The 21,244-nt window shown below is 39.8% G+C and overlaps 1 protein-coding gene across 9 annotated transcripts in view; it reads right to left on the bottom strand.

Annotated features, from left to right (window-relative positions):
- Nucleotides 1–10,508: 10,508 nt before the first annotated feature.
- The window catches only part of dus2 (dihydrouridine synthase 2), an 84,581-nt gene continuing 73,845 nt past the window's right edge, over nt 10,509–21,244 (bottom strand). For all 9 annotated transcript variants that reach the window (XM_052028273.1, XM_052028279.1, XM_052028277.1 and 6 more), the window contains 4 exons: nt 20,858–21,013; nt 18,669–18,756; nt 17,585–17,658; nt 10,509–11,223 (listed from right to left, as the gene is read on the bottom strand). In XM_052028273.1, coding sequence (XP_051884233.1) covers nt 11,013–11,223; nt 17,585–17,658; nt 18,669–18,756; nt 20,858–21,013 — 529 coding nt within the window. In that variant the 3' untranslated portion in view covers nt 10,509–11,012. The remainder of the gene's footprint in view (nt 11,224–17,584; nt 17,659–18,668; nt 18,757–20,857; nt 21,014–21,244) is intronic.

The raw sequence follows: 21,244 nt of genomic DNA, 5'->3' as shown, positions 1-21,244 counted from the left end.
CATCCCAGTGAGGCCAGGCACAGGCTGGAGGAACAACACCTCTTATTCTGCCTTGGGAGTCTCCACCTGATGGCCTCAACATCGATTTCTCTAACTTCCGGTAACCCCACATCTTCTTTTTCTCCCCCCCCCCCAACCCCTTTGTCTTCTCTTATTCCTATGGCTCCCTTCCCCCGCCTTGATGACCTGCCCATCTCCTCTCCTCTCCCATCCTTTATTCCATGGTCCACTGCCCTCTCCTACCGGATTCCTCCTTCTTCAGCCCTTTGCCTCTTTTACCTATCACCTCTTAGCTTATTGCATCTTCTCCCCTCCCCCCCCCCTCACCTGGACTCACCATCCCTTGTCTGTGTGTGCTCCTCCCCCACCTTCTTATTCTGCCTGACCTGCTGAGTTCCTCCAGCACTCTGTGTATTGCTCCAGATTCCAGCATCTGCAGAATTTCTTGTGTCTCAGGAATCTTGTGGGTATGGAGTTCTTCCCCAGATTTCATGCAATCTCAGCTTCATGGTCTGCATTACTTTTGCTGGACCCAGTGGATATCACCTCAGGCTGAGCTTTGTTTACGGTACTCCTAGAGGTTCTGTGAATGCATGCTGTTCAAACAGATTGCCGACTCTTCCTTTGAAGTGCCTACCTTTGAATAGTCCCATTACTCTGAACTTATCAAGTCACCAAAGTAATGCTTTTGACTAGGGCTACTCATGATGTCAGTCCTTCATTGGAACATCTTTTCCTCTGAGACATTGCACTCTGATCCAATACTTTGACAACTTGTTACCTTGCTCTGCAGATTTGTTTCTCAACCTCATCATTGCCTCCACAGCTGCCTCTAATCAATCCCTTCCAAACCTATACTTCACTGCCATTGTGATGCAATACCTGTTTTACCAGTTAACTAGAGACAAATATACACCCACCCTGTACTGTCTGCCACCTGAGCAGACACCATTGCAACTGCATGTATTCCAAAGAATGCCATCCCCGATTGTATATCCTTTGTTAGTAATATCCACTCTCACTGTGAACCTACTTCAAGAGATATCATATTCCCCTTCACTGCCCAGCTGCATCACCACAGCTCTTGGCTCTATGCCACAACTTTCCTTCTTTGTTCATAACACACTCATACCTTAGACAACCCACCGTCACTCATCCTCCAGGGATTGTCTCTGCTTCCCTTTCAGCCAAAGATTCACGTTCCCCACCGGGTGGAATATCAACTCTCAGTGACCTGGGAGGTTGTGTAGTAGCCATAGAAATGGTGGCTCAAAGGTGACCTCATTCAAGCTGAGCTCTGTCACCTTTGCCTTCTGGAGACTCCTAGCACCTCCCAAACACACCTGACCAGCAGTGTCCTTGTGCGGGGCCTGTGCACTCAGAAGTGTGGATTGTTCCAGAATCTCCTTGCTGCCCACTGCAATGGATCTTCTAAAAACAGTCCCTTAATCCAAGCGATACAAGGTAGTCTCTTCACATGATCACTGGTCACAGTCCTAGCTGCTAACTATTGCAGGCAATTGCACTCAACTATCTCCACTGAGCCTAGTGGTGGACTTGGTAGGGTGAAGCATTTGAAGATGTATTTGCTGACCACGATTGTTCACTTCCATCACTGAACTGCTTGTGGCACCATATCCTGGTGATTGTGTTTACACACTTGGGACATGAGACCTCTTGTAGCCATCAGCTCCTACTGCCACTTTAACGCATGTCAGGAGGGTTTCTTGGCTCCAGAAAATGCATCACAACTCTCCCATTTCTGAAATGGACTCCAGTATAATGTTCAAGAACCTTGGAGCTCTCTCCCACCCACTCTATACCATGCCTTCTGTTTTGTAGTCAGATTCATTTCCTGTAGCTTTACCAGGATCTGAGCCAGATGTAATTCACCTCCTCTTTAATTGGCTGGCTTTAAACAATGGAAGCTAGCTGGTGCTAGCACTTTACAATCCTGGGTTCTCTACTGATGCACACGAGCATCACTAGAACCATTAGCTTGCTGCACATTGAACACTTGGCTAAAGTAGGAAGCAAAAACTGATTAAGATGTCAGCATTGCAATGAATAGGCATAGGTTGACGCACATTACAGCCCTCATACCCATCACAGAAGACCATCCAATTTAACTCCCACTCAATTTCTAGGGAGAAGGAATTGAGATCCAAAATGGTGGAGTTGGACGAACTTATTGGGCTTGTTGCACTTAATGACCTTTATTCATCCCCAAAACTCTTTCATAAAAGAGCTGAGAGTTTTTTTTAAACTACCAAACATATTTGGCCAGCTGGGTCCAACTCATAAACTCATGGAGTGATTTTGTATGCAAACTTAATTTTGTTCAACAGCAACTGTAAACAAAATAGACAGAAGATAACAGATGGAAATCAGATATAATACTGTGGTATTTTTGAAAACTATCTGCAAACAAACATCTCATATCTTTCTGATGTTTATCAGCCAGTGACACTGTAATCTTGGGAATATGTACCTTCAATCACAGTTGAAATGCATTCAGGAAAGCTGTAATTTCTAGATTTTGTTCCAGTAATTAGAAGGCCAGTTATAATTTCCCATCAAATTTCTGCAGTTCTAACCATTCCACTGATCCTCAGTATCTTGTTATTTAAATGTTTAATTAGTAGCTGAAGTTTTAAATGCTTAAAGTTCTTCAAGTTAATGCTACATGGAATTCTGACTTTTAATTGAAAATCACTTACATGTTCAGGTTTGTTTGTAGAATGTATTGAAGAAGTGCCATGAGTGTTTTTTCCAAATTTATAATCTGCATGGTTATGGTTTATTAAAGAGTGACAAGGACAGAGAGAAGACTAATCAGAAGCACAGAGGAACACTACAAGTACAGGTAAATAGTAGGATACTTTAGAGAATGCAGCTCTTCACATTTAATCTTATTAAACTAGTTGCTTTTAACCTATGGGTATGTTTATCCATTATTTTAGTGATGCAATAAAATGTGTGATTATGGACATTTTTTGGTGTAGATCACAAATCAAAGCTAGTGGAAAGTTTTCCTGGTCTCCATTCAACTTTGCTCTGGGATTCAACTCATGCCCACATCTGCATTAGGGCTGTGTTGATGTCTAGACCCGAGCACAGATTTGCAGAGACTGAACAGAGGACATTGTGATCTGATCATTAACGAGTTGGGTGTGGCTTGGTTCTGCCTCCTGTTACTTTACTGACAATTAGAAGCTAATAGCACGTTAAATTGAGGAACTACAGTCTTTCTAGGATTTAACAGGCTAATCTGTTTAGGCAAACTTTCAAATTGTTAGGACAATGTTTGTGTTGTTGCTGTACAAAACAACTTGAGTAGCTCATGTGCACATCTGCAACAACATACACTTGATGCATTTGGGCCCTTAGGCTTTTCCTGTGGCCATAAAGCACGATCTCTTTGTTAACATTGGACAAAGCAATTTGGGTGGAGAATGCTAAAAAGAACTTTTGGAGGAAGTAAAATGTGATAATCTACAAGTCTTTTCATTGTTGTCTCTTGTACAAGTGGGTGCTTGATGGATTCGTTGGGTTTAAGCGCATGTCTCTCCGACTCTACTCGCAGGTTGGGCCCCACCAATACTTGCAGATAGGAATGTTCATGGAGATTCCTTCCCCTCTTCGGTGCCTGGCTGTCCACCGCCATTGTTGACAGGGTGTGGTTAGATTAGATTACATCTGCATTTTGTGGTTGTGGGACTGAAAGAATTAATCCACTGGTATCTAGCAACGCAAGAATTTGTAGTTTAATTAGGGTTGGTACCTCTCTCCAAGGTGGTCAGCCCCTGGTCTGCTGCATCTCACTGAACCAGGGATGCTATTGGGTGAAGTGGGAGAAATGCCTGGGTTTGAGTTTTGCATAGTTTGTTTCTACACCCATGTTGCTGGTGATTGACAGTGACTCACTGATGCTCAATGTTGCATTTTTAGCATGGTCACAGTATCACTCTATACAAGAGACTGAACTTTGTTTTCATAAAGACTGCATTGCAGTCACTTAAGATCAAATAAATAATTGCCTCATATTTGTTCCTGCAGCATATATTAGAGGCTAGTCTGTCATTTATGTTCAGGACTGGACTAATCATGGTATGAATGATCAGCCTTGCTGTTGGATATTAAAGTTCTCTCACCCAGAATCCATTCCGCATCCTTGACTCCATCAGCGCTTCTTCCATATGAAATTTGAAATGGAAGAGTCCTGATGCATCAGCTGGGAAAGAATGGTGGGCATTATTTCTTTGGATTAAATGGAGTTGAGGATGTTGTGCTACATGGACCTCGGTCCCTCTGGAGGATCCTCAAGGCCACTCCCTCCAACTGCACACGACTGCATCCTAACCTTCATTGAATCTGTCCTGTTGATGGGGTACATGTGGCAATGGCAGACTTTGCTGCAGCCCTGAGTGGGACAGATTCCTTTTCCTGAAGCATATCAGTGAGCCATTTGGAATTTTCTTGGTGAAAACCCACAAATTACTAGATTTGTTAAATTGAACACAACCTTGGGACTAACCCAGCAAATTGATCTACAGAATTATTGCACTTCAATACTCAGAGACCTGTCCACATTATTGTTCTCGTATCCAAACACTTGAAGTGCCTGTAGCAAAGCCACCTACACAGCATAATGAGAATTGAATGGTATGACAAATTTACCAGCAATGCTGTACTGTGACGAGCTGACCATGAAGCTCATGCAAGCACCGAGGAAAGTGACATGGGCAGCCACCTCATAAATATAGAGACAACACAGAGACAAATATATAGTAAATAGTGACCACGAAAAGAGTACTTGGACCATTGGCCATCCCAGACTCCACTGCAAGGACTGAATCAAGCAGCATATGCAGTCAGCCAGGTTGGACTTAATGCCATGTAGGATCCACAACAACAAGCTTAACTGTCTGCTGTGAAGGAAGCAACATCAGTGAGGAGGAAACTTGGGCACCATTTTGATGTGGTATATCCCCTGGATTATACACTTGGAAATTGATTCCAGTATGAGCACCAATTATGGTTGAATACAAAGTCAAATTTATTGTCATATGCACAAATGCAATGAGAAACTTACTTGCAGCAGCATCACAGGCACATAGCATCATATAAGGTGGAGAAGGTGTCAGTCCATCTAAATCAAACAAATTGGACATGGTGTTTGATGATTTGATTTTTAGACAGGAAGGGATTTTCTTTCCATTCAAGGAGATGAAAAATAACCCAAAATAAAATATTCCATTTGGATGGAATCCAGTGGCTGCAAAGGGTTCAGCTGCTGGTCTTTCATGGTACATTCCAGCAAAGAGAATTAGGTGACCCTGAAAGCTAGGCAGGTAATTTGTAGCATTCAGCAAATCCGGAAGACTATAAAACACTTCCGCTTTCCCACAACCGCAGGCATTATGTGAAAAGATGCAAAGTACTCCAAATAATAGAGGCAGAGTTCTTCTTGGACTCTGCAGAATTGCCTTCCTCTTGATAAAAGACGATACATGATGGGACTGATCTATGGAAATTCAATGCACCACATCCTCGCACACATTCATGGATTAGGTGGTGTTTCCGTGACTGAGTGTATGAAGTGAGCCCAGGACGAAGGGGCAAAGGTTTTTGTTGTTCTAACTGAAAGGTTGTCAAACAACTTAATCAGCAGTATTAACCAACTTTGGGTTTGTGTGGACCCTTGTTAAATGAGCCATGGTGTGGAATGTCACACGAACAAATGAAGATTATTACAGATGCCCATGATACAACGTGGGGGATGGCTGTTGGGATTTATGCAGATACCAGAAACCTCTCTATCCAATGATAGTGAACACTTGGTGACTGAAGTAAAAACTGTCCAATTACCAACATTGATGATCTTTTCCCAAATGTCTTTTTGTATAGCATATTATTGGGCATAGTAGAAGGAGAAAATAAGCATTGCATTTCATGCTGGTTTATCATCCAATTAAAAACAATGATAATAACCTGCAAAACAACGTTTGCAACAGGATAGAGACAGAACACAGAAACAGGCCCTTTGGACACTGAATCTGAGGCAACCATCAGCCATTCATTTTACACTAATCCTACATTAATCACATTTTTAAAAATGTGCTAGCTTTTTTGTCAATTCTGTGACTGATTCTGTATTTAATTCAAAATTTAGTAAACTGGGTGTAGTCCTTGAGATTATGCTTCATGGCTAGCAGCATAAATGCTGGATGGGTTCATTTTAAAATAATGGGTTATTAAATATTAAAACAGTGGGAATAAATGTGTCTTTTTTTAGGCTAGAGGGATGCAAGTAGTGGAGTTCCCCAGGGAGCGGTTCTTGGCCCTCAATTGTTTACTATTTACATCAATGACTTGAGAGGAGGGAATGAAATGCGAGGTTTCCAAGTTTGCTGATGATATGAAGATAGGTGGAAGTGCATGTAGTGATAAGGACATTGTGATTCTGCAATGGGATAGAGTAAATGGGCAAAAACCTGGCAAATGTGGAGAAGTGAGAGGTTGAGGTCATACACTCTTCCGTGAGGGAATCAGAATGCAGATTATCTAAATGGAGAGAGACTGAAAATGAGTGAAGTTCAGAGAGAGCTAGACATCCTAATGCATGATGCACAAAAAGTTAGTAGGTCCAACAAGTGGCTAAGATGGCAAATGGCATGTTGGCCTTTATTGCAAAGAGGTTGAAGTTTAAAGATAGAGAGGTTTTGTTGCAATTTTTTTTAATATGTTCAGTTTGCACACAAATAGGCTGCTGTCTATCCTCTGACAATCTAGTTGTCAAAGTTCAACATTTTCCACATATCCCTTCATCTTAAAAAAATGCTTCAACTACTCAGTTCACTTCCATTAAATTTATTTCCATCACCTGGTCAGGCGACATATTCCAACTCCCAACCATTCATTGTACAAAACCAGGAAACTTCCTTTTGCCCGTCACCTTGGTTCTGCCTCAGTTGTCAGCCCTTCAGTTTCTGTTGACCGACCCTAACTGAACCCAATAATTTTAAACCAGAGTTCTTTGTTTCTCTGCTCCACGGATAACAAATTCATCTTCTCCAGCCTACACATGTAAATGTTCATCTGTGGGATCATTGTTGGAAAACCTCTTCAATATCTATCCAAAACTTTCACATCCTTCTTAATGTATGGTGACCAGAATTGGAAGCACTACCCCAGCCAGAGTCAAACTAATGTTTTAGGGCAAGGAACAGTCTTCCTGCTGTCTATACTATTTACTTCAATTTATAAAGGCCAAGATCTTTCATTTTAAAATTAACTGCTTTGTTAACTTCCCCCACCATCTTCAAAGATTCTGCATACATACTCCCTCTCAAACCACAGGATTCAAATTTTGTTTACAAGACTATAATGTCATATAAATGTTCCAGTTTTACTAGCATTTTAGAGGGTACATGGAGTTATGGACAAAGTAACGTTATTAAAAAGGCTCTTCTAAAGACCATTGGAGAGTGGTTAATGTCTGAGACTCAAGCTGCCCAACAAAAACAAAATCTGAGAAGCCAAGTGACCTTAAAGATCTATTAAAGGAGTGCAGAGGTGAAAGTGCACCCAGAATAAAGAGGAAAGTTGAACTACTTTTCAACATGAGGCCAACACATTCTTCTTTATGTTTTACTAAACATTCACTTCTAAAATCCAAGTGGATTTTGTAATTCAATATGCAAAAATAAACAATGCTGACAACCATAATATGGATGTCTAAAATAAGTTATAGATTATAAACATCTTTTATCAAGATCAGTTTTTGTATCAAGATCAGTTTTTGTAAGTGGGTAGTAATATTTCATGCAATACTTAAAAAAAATGAAAACCTGAAGATCTGTGGAGTTTAAAGCTACACTTCTAAAATGGGTGCCTTCTTTTCGACGCAATGCATTGTACAGTCCAGACCTGTGAGATTCACAAAAAGGCAACTCCACTAACAGGCACAAGACGGAGGCTGAATTTGTGGGCGCATGATGCAATGCTGCAGGTGAACCTAGAACCTTGTTTGGTTTGGAAAACTTTGTGGTGAATTTGCACAATGCATATTACACATTTACAATACATCTTGTCCCAATTAAACATGATCATAAACTAATTAAACCCTTTATGTAGCATTTGCTTGAAATATTGGAAATATCAATCCAATATGTGAAGAGCATGATGTAAAGTGGGGAACAAAAGGAAAGCGACTTGTTATTTTCAGAGCTACATCTCCCTCATAGGTGTTGGGTATATTTTTGTGCAATGTACCAAGTCTGCAGTAAATTTCCACTGCAAATAATTTGCCTGTTTTCTCAGACCATGTGAGGTTCCTACCAATTCACTACTGTAATTAAAGAATTAATGTTATTTTACCGAGGATAATTTTGTTAATATTTCTCTTCCTGACATAATGCATCTTACCATTACTTTGTGAATTTCAGTTCTCTTGGCTCTTGCTTGTGTCCTCAATAGTGAATCTCCTGGGGATTTTTTCCATCTGGAAAATTCCACATTTGAAAGCCAGTGAGTAACTTCTTATCCTCTATAACCAATATCCTTGTTAAGTGTTTTCCAGAGATTCACAGGTGCTCATTATTAGGTTATATGGGTTAGGTTAATTATTAGTGCACTTATATTGGTGTTAACGATTGGAGCTTGCAAGTGAAGAGGATCATATGCTTTGGGGATTTTGCAGGCTCCTTAGAAGCACCCCTCTAATAGAATGTCACTTGCAGCCTGTGCTAATTATGATTCTCACCTCTACTCAGCTGCAATATGAGCTTGTGGATTGCCCCTGTTATTGGTGTGAGAAAACATTGTTGTGTTTAATGCTAACACTAGACTGGGCTCACAACAGAAAATTCTTAACATTGACCAAATTCTATAGTGAAACAGCATTAATTTCGCTCAGATCAAGAAACAAGCAATAGGACCTCACTTAATTAACACTAGAAATTTCTCAATGATTTAAATTCTAAACTTCGTGGGCTTTAATTTGGTCCATATGAACGTTATATTGGTTATTCAAGATAGCTGGCGGGTTCTGGGCCACGGGATGAGTTGGTAACTGCAGCCTAGGGCTGGACATGAAGGATATGAAGCTGAGGGAGCTGGAGTTTGGAGGGGGATGAGGTAAGGGCTGGAGGTATCTTTGGTGTTTGGAAGATTGGTGTAGTCTGTGTCTTTGGATATTTCTGCATCTCGAAATGAGCCTATAATAGACAGATTTTTTTCTGTCACCCACGTGTATATGAAAATGGTAACAGTTGTCAAGGTATTGGAGTACCTTGGACTGCTGAACCTAATCTGAGGCTGTTATCATCCCAGTTCTGCTGGGTTCAGTGGTTAGAATTGACTCTTCAATGTCAGCATAAACTCAGATCATTCACAAACCGGCCATCTTAGAGGTAGGAAGCTCTTCGCCTACTTTCAATATCAAAACTCTCCACATTTTTTTTCAGATATGAATGGCTGTGAGTGCAAATTCCAAGCTCTTGTGATGACCGTGGGGAACTCCAGTTCATAGACTGCGCGATCGGGGATCTATTCTAACAATATCTCTGAGCCACAGTTCCTTCAGGTACAGGAACTAACAAGATCAAGATTCCAGAACAAAAAAATCCATTGAGATGGGGGGGGGGGGGGGGGGGTGCAGGGTGGTGAGTTACGAAAGCTCACAATATACATCGTATTACCTCAGTGAAGGAGAGAACATGGCAACTTTACTGTCATTTTTATACCAATGCCCTATTAGATTCTAAACTTAAGGCACAGAAGCTGACCATTGCCTCACAGACACTGTCGGAGTCCCACTGAGAAAAGTTACGGGGAGAATTTCCAGTTCGTTCATGGACACCAACTGCTGAAATTCCAACAGGGCGCTGCATCTGTAGAAATGCACCTTGTCCAATTTATATCAAGTGCCTCAATAATACATTAACAACTGGCTGACGTATCTCTCATTGCAGATGGGGGTCTGAATTAAATATGGTAAATCCATGCCATGGGATTAATGGGATAACTCAAAATGCACAGTGGTTTTATAGATGTATATATTGGGTTAGAAACTACTTTCACTAGGTTTATCAAAAGAGACATAGAAGAGAACAAAAAAGAGCTGTGAGAGAGAAAGGAGGAGGGAGAGAACATTAAGAGATGAGAAGAGACAGACAGAGGGTGTGTGTGTGTGTCAGAGAGAGAGCAAAGACAAATGGAAATACAAGAGAAAAGAAATTATAAAGAAAGTGAAGAAAAGGTAGAATCAGAATTTTAAAAAGGCAAAAAGATGGAAAAGACAAATAAAACAAAAGGTACCGAATTATATTTGACACACCAGGATGTTGCTAGTACAGAAATATGCAAAGCACTCCAAGGAAAAGGTTTGATTCTATACTTTTTTGGCATGTTCACTTTTTATTTATACAGAAAGATATCGAAGAGTTTACTGAAATAGATATAAAGAAAATATGGCAGAGAGGGGATAGAATGATGTACAGAAAACGTCTGTTATTGATTATGCAGCTAATGGTAAAATTAAATGTTAAATAAATATTTCCAGGTGGTAAGTGAAGCCATTGAATGATCAGTCTGTGCAGAACTAATGCCACATTAAATTGTACACCCTGGCAGGGTTGGTGGTTTGGAAACACTATGCAGGTATTTGTGTAAGGCATAATCAAGTAGGAAAGAAAACAAACACTTTAGCCCCAGCAGAAAGTTCCTCTGACACACCAGGGTCCCTGTTGCTTTCGAGGCATGTGGCCACCATATTAAAATAACATTTCAGCAACCGTGGAGTTCATGGAAACTGACCACAAGAAAGATCACGGCAGAAGTATTGGCTGGTTAAACGTGTATATACTTCGACAATATATACCCATTTATGTATATAAATATATATGTACAACTTAAAAGTCAATTTATTAATACATAAAACAACTTTTGATTTGCCATTCCACTTCAGAGAATTCCAGCTTATTCCATTACAGCTGGGATGTCAGTTATTACACTTTTGTCAACGAGGGGCTGCTTCTTTTATTGGTGTCCAGAGAGGAAGTATCAGTCACTTCTGTGCCATTGGGGACTCCTGTCTCATCTCTTTTCCGTTTGTTTTTCAGTAGGTTTTCCCCCTCACACAGTTTTCCTTCTGAGACCCCAAGAGATCGCAGGCACACGATAGCTGTCGATTGTTCCACTACTTTCTTTGTTTTATCCCTGAGAAACAAGAAGAGAAATAATGAGGTTATTTACAAAGTAAGAAATAGGAGTTTGAGTAGATCACTCAGTACCTCAAGCTAGCTCTGCCATTTGATAAGATCTTGGTAATCTGAAAAAAACAAATCCATTAATAGGCCTCTCTGTGGACAAGTTAGGGAGATGGATACCAGCCATATTCCTTCAATTAACTCATGCAAGTGGCATCAAGGATATTTTTTATTTTGCATAGTGTTGCATTTTTGACAAGGGCTACATCAATGGTTGAACAGATACACAGTAAGAATGGCATGATTATTATCCCTAAGCTATCTGGTGGTCCATACTTACCAGATGCACATGTGCAAGGAAGTCAGACAAAGTTAAGGTCAAAATGAGTGACCCTTCTGGATGAAGGGTCTCTGATCTGAAATGTTGATCTGTGTCTCTTTCTACAGATGCAGCCTGAATTGCTGAGCACTTCCAGTGTTTTCGGTTTTTGTTACAAGTTTAAAGTCAAGCCTGACTCAGATGATCCCACAATGGGGAAGAATCGATTAGCTGAGGTGCTGGTGTGCAAACAGCGGAGAAAGATAAAATAACAGCGTTTCTCTTAAATACTGTGTAATTGGTCCGAAATTAATTCCAACTCAACCAAAAGCAACTTATTTGTGAATATTTGTCTATTATTCTTAAAAAAAAAGTCCCTATTGGCTGACAAAGTCAGCATTTACACAAAGGAAAACTTAAATTCCGACATCAAGGAGCACAAATCTGTCTTTGTCACTGATGCTAAACACAGTTTGAGAGTTTTAGTTGCTGTTTGTACTTGGCTCACAACAGTTGGTTTCAGTAAAGACAATGCAACTGAATGTGGTGACTTGCTTCCATTTTGCACTAGTGACTAAAGATAATTTTTTTCCTCTAGCTTCTATGAAAACCTTGAATTTAAATGATGATCTTAACCAAACATTAAATAAATGCCCTTGTATAAAAGTGTACCTTAGCGATGAATCAAAGACAGAATAGTTTCCACACATGCTGTATGTGAGCGGTTATCATTTGATCATCTAATAAAAGTCAACCTGCATTCAGATTACACTCCCCTCATTTCAAATATGAAGAATAAATTAATTTATTGAGGTGGTCATATTTACATAGAGCTCAAAAGATCAGAATTAATTAATAAATATATGTAACTGAAGAGTGAACTTGCTAAGCTTTCAAAATCAGCTACACTTCTGAATAATCTATGGCAGGATCTGGGTGAACTTCGTAACAGAACTCAGGAGGACCAATAGCATTTTTGTTTGAATTTTTTAATAAAATAATCATTTGTTGAAATTGGATGATAAATAGTCACACTTTACCCTTGTTTGTTGTAGCAGGCAAGAAAGGCAGAGGAAATAAGACAAAGCAAGTGAAAAAGTCCAGTCGTCTGTTACAGTGAATTTGTACCAAAACCCAGATTAATGGGTCAGAAAGAAAGAGATTTGAATGACAATTCATTGCCCAGAAAAATAACAATTTAATCTTTTTGAATTTATATTGTTTTGTTTCACCAACTCCATTTCAGTTTTCTACATTAAATTTTATATAACTTCGACTGGAGAGATTCTTGAGCAACTAATTACATGACCATTGTTACTGTGGACTTGAATGCTGGGACATGTCAATGGCACCACCCAGCACAGGACGCAAAGGTTAGGATCAATTGGTTGGGAATGTGCTATAAATCTGTGCTGTGTTGTTCTTTGGCACTGATTGGTGACTCATTGACTGCAAAAAAAAAATTCACAAAATTACAGATAAAGTTTAACACCACTAAAATAGACAAGTACAGAAAATGCTGGAAAAATTCAGCAGGTCAGGCAACATGTGTGGAAAATGATACAGTTAATATTTCATGTTTGACTAAGGGTGTGTCTTTCTTTCCATACATGCTGCCTGATCTGCTGAGTATTTCCACCAATTTCTGTTTTTATTCTTGATTTCCAACATCTGTAGATTTTTTTTATTTTAATCTCAAATGGATGAGTGGACCCAGAACACTCAAGTTCTTTGACTAAATCTGCAATTAATCTGCACATTAGAATCAACAGAAACAAATTTATCTTCCCATTTCAAAAAATGGCCCAGCTTTATTCAGAAGTATTTTCATGCTTATAGCTTTGGGCTGCATCCTTCTGAAAATGATTACCTACAGAATCACGGCAATTTATAGCACAGCAAGAGTTCAGTTGATCCATCACATTAGTCTGCTCTCTTGCTGATGTATGGGAGAAGGCACATACCTCAGTGCTGTGTCTTAAATCGCTGGCTATCCTGGGAACTGGAGACGAGATTATTGGCTATGAACTTCGGATTGATTTATAGTGAGATCTTTGTGCTCAGTGGCTGTGGATGGCCAACAGCCAAGGTCTAGGCTGTGAAATCTCAGTGAATGCTCCCACCATACAGGTTCAGCTACCTGTCAATTAGGATAAGGATGTCTAAAGCTATGGAAGAAGCATATGTTCTGTAGCCTATCAGTTTGAGAATCTCACCCCTATTCTCCAAGAGAAAATATGAAAATATCAAACACAACAAGACAGAATTTTTGTCAGTGCTTCAAGGTCTGTCTGCAGACAATTATATTGTTTCCGCATTCTGGGGCAATGCCAGCTGCCCACACCGATTTCTTTCAATTCCACCATCTTCACCTTATTCCTAAAAAAAACTCCATGGCTCTGTTGTGGTAAATGAGTCATCTTTGACTGTTCTTTCTTCTAATCCTCTAACATTTGGTGCTTCCCAAATCCATATCCTCTTCTCGTACATTTCCCCATTTGATCAGCTAGCCAGTTCCAGAATGAAATGGTCCTAATCTAAGTTGCAAAAGATCTTAACCTTCAATGCAGAGGGAGAACTCCAATCTCCAATGGCCACAGCCACCGTGCATTTTCCTTCTCTTCTTATCTGCAGTTTTGACATGTTGACCACATGAGCCTGCACTGTCCAAATTGATGAAGCCTCTTAATTGTCTCTTTGTGAGTCACGCGAGCTTCTGCATTCAGCACTTTCTCTGTCTCTGTTCCACACAGCTCCTTGCAGCAGAACAGACAGACATGATGCACATTCACTTTTACACTGATGACACTCAGTTCTGTTTCTCCATCATGCTCACGGCCTCTACGCTGTAAACATATCCCATGTTGAGGTTTGGATGGGCCTCAATTTTCTCCATTGTCATGAGCAGTGTACCCTTGCCATGGATTTTACTCCTCTGCCCAAAAGCTGTCTCAATCTGAATTAGATCTTGATATCTCACTTGAACCCATGTTTAGCTTCCAATTTCTTAACGTCTTCATCCAAAAATCTACCTCTGTAACAACATGCTGCAAGACTAACTCACTCATCCCTCTTGTGCTCATTCATTTCAATTGTCTTTCAATTCTGTTACACCTCAAGTATTTAATTTTCATCTTTGTTTGAATTTTTTAGTGTTGCTCATCCCTACCCATAACCTACCACCACCTCTAGAACCTCGTCCAGAAGTACAATCCCTGGCCCGTAAATTCCACGTTTCTGTAGCTCAGGGCCTGGTGTTTCTCTCCTTTTTTCTGCTCTCTTCTGATCGGTAACCCTCCCCACGAGTAGTTGGCCCTCAATCAACAACACATTGGAACTGCCCCTTGAGTCTCACTGACTCGCAGCCTGCTTCACCACTTAGAAGATCTTCTCTCTCTCGGTTATTCCACTATTGGCACTTCAGTATTATTTTTGTTGCACTACTTCAGATTGCACCACAATCTTTGCCTTATTCAGCTGTTTTCGCACTCTTTGCTGTATTTATTATTACCATGTATATTGTTTACTCTGTGAGCTTCATGTGAACAAGGAATTTCATTGAATCCTGATGTCTACAACAGTAGTAAACTAATCTTCTCTAACAAATCAAATTTAAAACCAACATTTGTTTACTCCTTCTACTCTCTATGCTTTTTCTTTGTAAAGCAACTTATTGATGCCATTTTCTACAAAATGGGAGCCATTTTTGTCTGTTTGATCAGGGGGCTCCCAGATCTGCAAACTGCACAGAAATTGGGGTCCAGCCAAGGTTTCACACACATTTATCATCAATTTTGTATTTCAGACCTCATTTGTAAAGTCTTTCTTATATAATAACATCACATTCATTAGTGTTGATTTTATCTGTTTCACAACATTTAATCAGTGAATGAAAACATGAAAAATGAAAATATATCCTGACAAGTAAGCAGTGACGTCTTTAATTTTACATTTCGGGACAGTCTGTTCCCTAGCTGTTAAATTTCTAAGTGCCTCTGAGGTTCCTTGGCAGGTCCTCCTCTTCTCAGATGTGGGAGATGATGTTGTGAATTTGTGAGGGAAGTTGCTCTCCGCCAAGTTTTGGAACTTTAGCAGGGCTACAGTCTGCTCCAATAAAGGCCTTATTCTTTTCAGATGGTGCAAGGCCATCTGACCTCTTGGGGAGCTGCTCCCCAAATCACAGTATATATTGTATCCCATTTAGAGGTACAATGGACGTGATTTTTACCGCACATCAACCCCAAGAAAAATGCAGTGACCAGCCAGCAACCTCTGTATGTGGCATTTTTTTTAGTCCCAAAAGCCTTTGACACTGTGCAGCATCCTTCTTAAGTTTGGCTTCCCACAGAAAATTTGTCTCCACCTTACATCTGTTATATGATGGAACACAAGTTGCAAGCTTAGCCAATAGGTCTATGACAAACCCAAACTCACTGCAGACTGGTGTCAAGCAAAACTGCATCATTGCTCCAACACGTCCCTCAATCTTTCTTGATGCAAAGTTGCAGCTTACATCTATTAAGCCTCTTGGTAATGGAGCTATTCTACAGGACAAGTGGGAAACTGTTCAGTCCATGTCACCTTCACTCCAGAAACAAAAGTCATCCGGACTTCAGCCTGCGATATGCAGTAAACAGATGATGCTTGCATATGCATATATTCAGAGGCTGAGCTCCAAGACATCACTGACTTGTTCATTGAAGTGTATGAGCGAATGGATCTTAGAAGCGATATCAGCAAAACAAAGGTCCTCTTGCAACCTGCCCCCACTGTAAAACACCACTATTCAACAATAAAGATCCCCAATGAAAGCTGGAAAATGTGGACTAATTCCCATATCTCAGGAACCACCTCTCAATGAAGACAGATATCGATGATGAAATCCACCATTGTTTTCTGTGCACCTATGTAGCCTTTGGCTAAACCTGGTACAAAGCTCACGGTCTACTGGGCAGCAGTGATCCCTGCCCTCCTGTGTGCTTCTGAGCATGGCACCTCAAAGCACTGGAGAGATACAACCAAAGCCACCTCTGCAAAATCCTCCAAATCCACTGGAAGGACAAGTGAACAAACATCAGCAGTTCCTCCCAGGCCAACATCCCCAGCATTGAGGCCCTAACTTGCTCAGTTACGTTAGACAGGTCACATCTTTCACATGTCTGACACCAGACTCCTGGTCCTGATGCAGAGTCTCAACCTGAAACATAAACAATTCCTCCCCCACGCCCCCCAACAGATGCTACTCGACCTGCTGAGTTTTCCAGCAGATTGTTTGTTGCTTCTGAAACATCAGCTCTATTCCAAGCTCAGTCACAGGAAGAGATTATCAGGTGGATAGAGGAAAGGATTCAAGGATGTGCTCAAAGTTGCCCTGAAAATTGGTAATGCCCCTACGAGCTCCCGTGAAGCCCTGGTCCATGATCAAAATGGAGAAGGAACATTTAGGAGGGTATTTAGAAACCTGAGTCTATTCATTGGGATCACACTGAAGTGTAACATAAATGGTGGAAGAAGCGTGTCACTTCCCAAACTACCACGCCAAGTGCGGCTGAGTCTTGGGGTCCTATGTTAGTGTCAGCGGCCACTTTGGAACCAGAGTGGAACCAGATCATCTTTGTTTTTGAGGAACTGCCTCAGAGAGGACATCTACAAGCTGCTCCACTTTGATACTTTGGAAACAAAATCCTTGTAATGATTATCTGACATGGAAGGAAAAATAATCTCCAATTGTTCACCATTGGGAGGTGCCTTGCAAAATACGTGGCTAAAGACAGATCTTTCGAAGTATGCAGCTGAAATGTGAAGTAAATGTTTCTGGAAAAATGCCTACAGCACTGAATAATTCTTATTCAGAACTAAATGGCAGCTCTTTCCTGGCTCAGCTTTAGCACAGTTTACTGACTCAAGATTTTGCAAGATTTATTTTTTCTTAATGTCTTATATTCATAATTTTACACAGGTGGAGTGCTTATGCTTGGTTATATTTAGTTTAAATTTAGTGCAGGAGAGTGAAAATTCAGTAAGACAGAGAAACAACATCTATGTCACTTACCAATAGGAGGATCTGTACTTTTGGTCTGCCACTGTCACAACTGAATTAAATAATCTATCTGAAGGTCTTTGCACCTAGCACAGAGCAAAACATTGTTAAATGATCTGTCCTAAGACCTTTGAACCTAGCACAAACCAAAACATCGTGTTTATCAAAAAAAAATTTAAAATGCTGGGTTTTCTTGTGTCCAAGTTCCACCATCTATGGTATTTTGATTTCGTTTTTAGTTAGGTAGCCAGTGAAGGTGTTGGTACTAGACACTAAACAAGGAATTCGATTAAAAATAAACTGAAAGTGCTGAACACTCTCGTGTCATCATGCACATCTGTGAAAAGGTTACAGACTTAATTTAAGTTCAGCGCCAAGGAAAACTGATAGGAAAGATCACTCCCTCTAATTTTGAAGAACTATCTTGAGACTGAAATGTTAACTCTGTTTCTTTCTCCATATGTTCTGCTATATTCAGCGTTTGTGGGCTTTTTTGTTATATTTCAGATTTCCAGCATCTGCAGGACTTTGCTTTTAAACGAGTTCAGTAAACAGTTTAGCTCTTTATTCTACTACTGAAATTAACAACCAGCCACACATCTTAATTAATCACTTAAGTAATAGAATATTTATTTTTGAAAGGTCTAAGATCTGACCTGTTATCCCAGTGAATATAGTGTGCTCATGCAACCTGCAAGCTATCCTGCTGCAAACTGTATGCTCCATTTGTGACTTGATGCATCTTATTTAAAAAAAAACTAATGCTGCCAAATTGTGTGTGTGGTTGTGCCATTTCTCACTGCAAAGTAGTCTATTTCAATATTTTTCAGTTTTAGGAGAAACTGGTAACTTTTAAAGGACTCTTAACTTTTGTACTTGAGAAGGAGAGCTGTTCAAAATATATCCACGGAAAAGTGATCTTTATCAGTGCTGATCAACTGGATTTAAGCACGGCTTGGTACAATGTTCCAGCTTTAGAAGAAGGGAGCTAGGGTGTTTAACAAAGCAGCATACTTTTATCATATCAATGTTAAAAGCATCTTCGCCTGTGTGAAAAAAAACACTTTAGAGTGTAAGTTAGTGGTTTAAAACTTACTGTCTCATACACTGGTTGAGGAAGCTTCTGTTTTCGACACCATTCAAGTAATATCATCTTGGGTGTGATTTGAGGTGGGTACTCACGCCTGGAGGAAACAACACAGACTTCATACAGCAGTTGCTTCAAATGTAAACGGTGAACAATTATTTTAATTTTATATTATGATAAATTGCTGGGCTGACAAAAGAAAGTCCAAATGTTTTTATTAAAATACTCACTGAACACCAGGTTTTGTGTACAGCCTAAAGGATGGCAACCTGCACCAGTTTCTGGATACTTTGCAATTATCTTTTAAGACAACATGCTTCCATTCTTTGGCAAACTATGATGGCTACAATTCTCGTTAAACTGCCCTTAAACCTGCCAAAGAGCTCCTGCTGCCAGTTGGAAAACATGAAGAATGATGGAAAAATGGTTAGTGGATGACTGCCACTGGCAGCAGTTAATCCTACATTCCAGCTGCTAACTCACTCTTATTTGTTTTGTATCAGGTTCACTCAGGCTTTTCCTTCACAAACTCAACTATTGTAATTAAATTGCTAAATTCTTCACGCAAAAAGAAAGCAGTATAATCTGCATTCCAGCTATGATTTATATGCAAAGTGATGGAATGATATTATTATCCATGCTGGATACAGCAGACAGTGGAAAAGGTTCCCCACTGCCAGGACAGAGAAGTGTGTGTAAAATTCCCATCTTCACAGCCTATTAAGTCAGGACCTTTGACTCAGCCTTGAGCCACACAACATATACACAGGGTGGTGCCTCAGCAAGGAAACACAGTTCATTGCCCAAATTCTGGAAAATAATAGCTTAGTTTAACTGACAGGAACTTTGATCAGGAATCAAAGCCTAAGGCTTAAGTATTCCTTTGGAATTATATTCTGCATTGATGCAATTCATGGACCCTTCTGGATGAGAATAATGTCCCCAGGATGTTGGCTTTTTATACCAATTCTTTCCAGGAGTAGTTGTGGATTAGGAAAAGGCACCCAACATGATTGGAATTTAAGTGCTCGCTTAGCTGACACACAGCAAGTCAGCAAAACAAACAGTGTGTGCGTGTGTGTGTGTGTAAATGCATTGTTTGCATGTTTGTTCACAGATGTGTGTCTGAGTGTATGTTCATGCACCTGTTCATGTGATTGTCTATTCTTGTGTGTGTGTGTATTTACGTATATGTGTAGGGGGAAATTAGCAGCTGTCGGGTAACGTGGTGGGGTTTAGTTAAACCTCGGACTTTCCTGTAACAGCTCGTACATTACCAAGCAAACTCAATGTGCTACTGTGGGAGAGTTTTTGTTAAATTAAATTTTCCATTCTAAACAAATATAACCATTAGCAGGCCTTTTCTATTAAAAAGAACCTTTAAACCTATTTATTTCCCCTTATCTTTTTTCCTCCCGATTTATTCTGTCCACTTTGGATGACAATTACAAAAGGAATTTGAAGAATACTACATTTCAAAAGCCAAAAGACCAGAGGTTGCCCGGGCTAACCAACAGCTGGACATCTTGGTGCCCTCTAACTGTGCCTGATGAGTAAACCCAGCCTTCAGTACATAAAATTTAGAAAAGAAAATCTGAAGAGAAAGTTAACGAAGTTCATCTAAATAATCCCAATTTATATTGACATACCTAAAGAATCTAAGAAGATTCAAACCTCAAATTCAATAAACATCTTCTTATTAGTCTTTTACAGGTTTGGAACTGATCATCTGCTTGTTCAAGGACACTGCAGGTGTCGAGTATTCAAGATTTAACCAAAGAAAAGCACCAGTGTCAAGGAATTATTTATTTTTGTCACTTATAGTAATTATTGTCTTTATGTCTTACACTGTACTGCTGCCACACAACAACAAATTTCACAACATATGTCAGTGATAATAAACTGGATTCTGATTCCCCTTCATTAAATTACTCCATATACTTGATGCATGATTAAAAAAAATTTTTTTCATCAGAAAGCCCTGATGCCTTCAGTAAAGGAGTTTCACTTCTCTGACATCAGATTTCATAATATAAAGTTTGATTGGGGGCAGAAAACAAACTTCTTTAGCCACTAAAAGAAATACATTTTGAAGTAGATGCAAAACAAAACCCATTCTGAAAGTAAATGTGCTTGCATAAGATTCTCCCAAAAAATTAATATCACATTGCAATAAATGAAATATGTTGCAGGCTTACTTGTTGAACCTGACAGCCATTTGTATGGCATCAGTGTGTTCCATATCTTCAGGTTGTTGTTCTGATTTCCCTTGATCTTTTGCATTCAACTGATCTCTCTTTGCCTCCAAGTCAGCCATTACTTCTTTGTAATAGTCGATCATTTCAAAAGCCTCACTGTATTAGAATCCAGCCATAATCAGCGAATGGTCTTTAATGTTAGTTACAAAAACAATTGTTTTAACAAGTTACGTTGCTAATACTCAATAAATTTTTCATTTTTATGTTATTATGTTATGAGGGGTACAGAGAAATCACACTTAAACCAGTGATCTAGAAATTCCCCCTCACAATGCCAAAAATAAATTACTGAGCATTTGAAAACAGGCTTAACCAGACAGAAGCAAT

This window comes from Pristis pectinata, chromosome 13 (assembly GCF_009764475.1).
Source record: "Pristis pectinata isolate sPriPec2 chromosome 13, sPriPec2.1.pri, whole genome shotgun sequence".
Lineage (NCBI taxonomy): Eukaryota > Metazoa > Chordata > Chondrichthyes > Rhinopristiformes > Pristidae > Pristis > Pristis pectinata.
Note: the sequence above shows the minus strand (reverse complement) of the source record. Positions and strands in the feature narration are given on the sequence as shown.